Source organism: Nansenia antarctica, assembly GCF_963989245.1.
Source record: "Nansenia antarctica genome assembly, chromosome: 3".
Lineage (NCBI taxonomy): Eukaryota > Metazoa > Chordata > Actinopteri > Argentiniformes > Microstomatidae > Nansenia > Nansenia antarctica.
Window position 1 is genome coordinate 73,602,739 of NC_137688.1, and position 2,137 is coordinate 73,604,875.

At 48.4% G+C, this 2,137-nt stretch overlaps 1 protein-coding gene across 1 annotated transcript in view; it reads right to left on the reverse strand.

Annotated features, from left to right (window-relative positions):
- Nucleotides 1-760, reverse strand: part of snx9a (sorting nexin 9a) — a 29,323-nt gene extending 28,563 nt beyond the window's left edge. The window contains exons 1-2 of the mRNA XM_080525168.1: nucleotides 731-760; nucleotides 1-32 (exon numbers count right to left, since the gene is read on the reverse strand). The exon at nucleotides 1-32 is cut by the window's left edge and continues 50 nt beyond it. Of these exons, the coding sequence (XP_080381294.1) occupies nucleotides 1-32; nucleotides 731-741 (43 nt within the window). The 5' untranslated portion in view covers nucleotides 742-760. The remainder of the gene's footprint in view (nucleotides 33-730) is intronic.
- Nucleotides 761-2,137: the final 1,377 nt, after the last annotated feature.

Here is a 2,137-nt window from a genome sequence, read left to right on the forward strand (position 1 = left end):
ACACCTCGGGGCTGGACGCGTTGGAGAAGAACCTGCTGACACACAGGGTCAGAGGTCACACAGGGTCAGGGTCATACTGAAGTATGAGTGCAGACACAAGCAACCTGTTGATTCTTGTGTCAAACTCCCTAGTTTAGTTTTCTGGTACAAAAACCTTTGCTTGTTTGCACTCTTTGCAAGAACTCTTTCTGCAATTAAGACACCTGAAAGAGATTGGTCCAGTGTTAATCTGAGATAAGTAACACTTGATCTGGACTCAATGACGTCTCCTGCACTTAGCCCTAACCCTAAGTTACTCTGATCCTATCAACTTTTTTTTGCTTTTGATTTGACCCAAATAAAATAGATCCGGTTTTACCAAGATGTAATGACAGTTTATTGTCCATTAACCACTCCCTTACCAATGCAGGTTCCCTGCTGAAGGCCTCTATCCCCTTTGGGTCCTTTCCTGACACCAGGAGAACTGAATCATCTGATGTCATTGACATACATCAGAAACAGTAATGGACCCAGAATGCACCCCTGGGGCACCCCACACCTCCATGGCCCCTGACAGGGTCCCTCAACACCACACATCTGAGACCTGTCAGTTAAGATTCAAACCGTTTAACTGACATCTGGTTTAGACCCAGACACCTCAGCTGAGTTGGTGCAGGAACCCCCAGGTTAGCATGTGAGCATGTCTGGGTGTGTGTGTGTGTGTGTGTGTGTGTGTGTGTGTGTGTTTTACTTCATCTTCATGGTGTGTGTGTTGCGTCCCGTGGCTCCGCCCTCCTCTTCCTCGGCTCCGCCCCCTGATGACCTCACATCATCCCAGTCTTCGTCCCACTCACCATCATCATCCTCACCACCACCTGCACACACACACACACACACACACACACACAGATCACAGTGTTTGTGTGGGAGTAAGGGTTTACCCTTACTGGTCTCACCTTACTGGTCTCACCTTACTGGTTTACCCTTACTGGTCTCACCTTACTGGTCTCACCTTACTGGTTTACCCTTACTGGTCTCACCTTACTGGTCTCACCTTACTGGTTTACCCTTACTGGTCTCACCTTACTGGTCTCACCTTACTGGTTTACCCTTACTGGTTTACCCTTACTGGTCTCACCTTACTGGTTTACCCTTACTGGTCTCACCTTACTGGTTTACCCTTACTGGTTTACCCATACTGGTCTCACCTTACTGGTTTACCCTTACTGGTCTCACCTTACTGGTTTACCCTTACTGGTCTCACCTTACTGGTTTACCCTTACAGGTCTCAGCTTACTGGTCTCACGTTACTGGTTTACCCTTACTGGTCTCACCTTATTGGTTTACCCTTATTGGTTTACCCTTACTGGTCTCACCTTACTGGTCTCACCTTACTGGTTTACCCTTACTGGTCTCACCTTACTGGTTTACCCTTACTGGTTTACCCTTACTGGTCTCACCTTACTGGTTTACCCTTACTGGTCTCACCTTACTGGTTTACCCTTACTGGTTTACCCATACTGGTCTCACCTTACTGGTTTACACTTACTGGTCTCACCTTACTGGTTTACCCTTACTGGTCTCACCTTACTGGTTTACCCTTACTGGTCTCACCTTACTGGTTTACCCTTACTGGTCTCACCTTACTGGTTTACCCTTACAGGTCTCAGCTTACTGGTCTCACGTTACTGGTTTACCCTTACTGGTCTCACCTTATTGGTTTACCCTTATTGGTTTACCCTTACTGGTCTCACCTTACTGGTCTCAGCTTACTGGTCTCACCTTACTGGTCTCAGCTGCTGAAGGACATCTGGTGTGTGGTGTTAGGGTGTGTGGTGTTAGGGTGTTAGGGTGTGTGGTGTTAGGGTGTTAGGGTGTGTGGTGTTAACCTTCTCAACCCTGTGTGTGTGTTTGTGTGTGTGTGTGTGTGTGTGTGTGTGTGTGTGTGTGTGTGTCTGTGTGTGTGTGTGTGTGTGTGTGTCTGTGTGTGTGTGTGTCTGTGTGTGTCTGTGCGTGTGCATGTGTGTCTGTGCGTGTGTGTGTGTGTGTGTTACCTGCACTCTGGGTGTGTGTGTATCCCTGGGCGTCCCATCCCCCAGGGTCAGGGCTGGTGTTAGCTCCTCCCCCAGACCAACCGTCACCGTTAGCAACCTGCCAA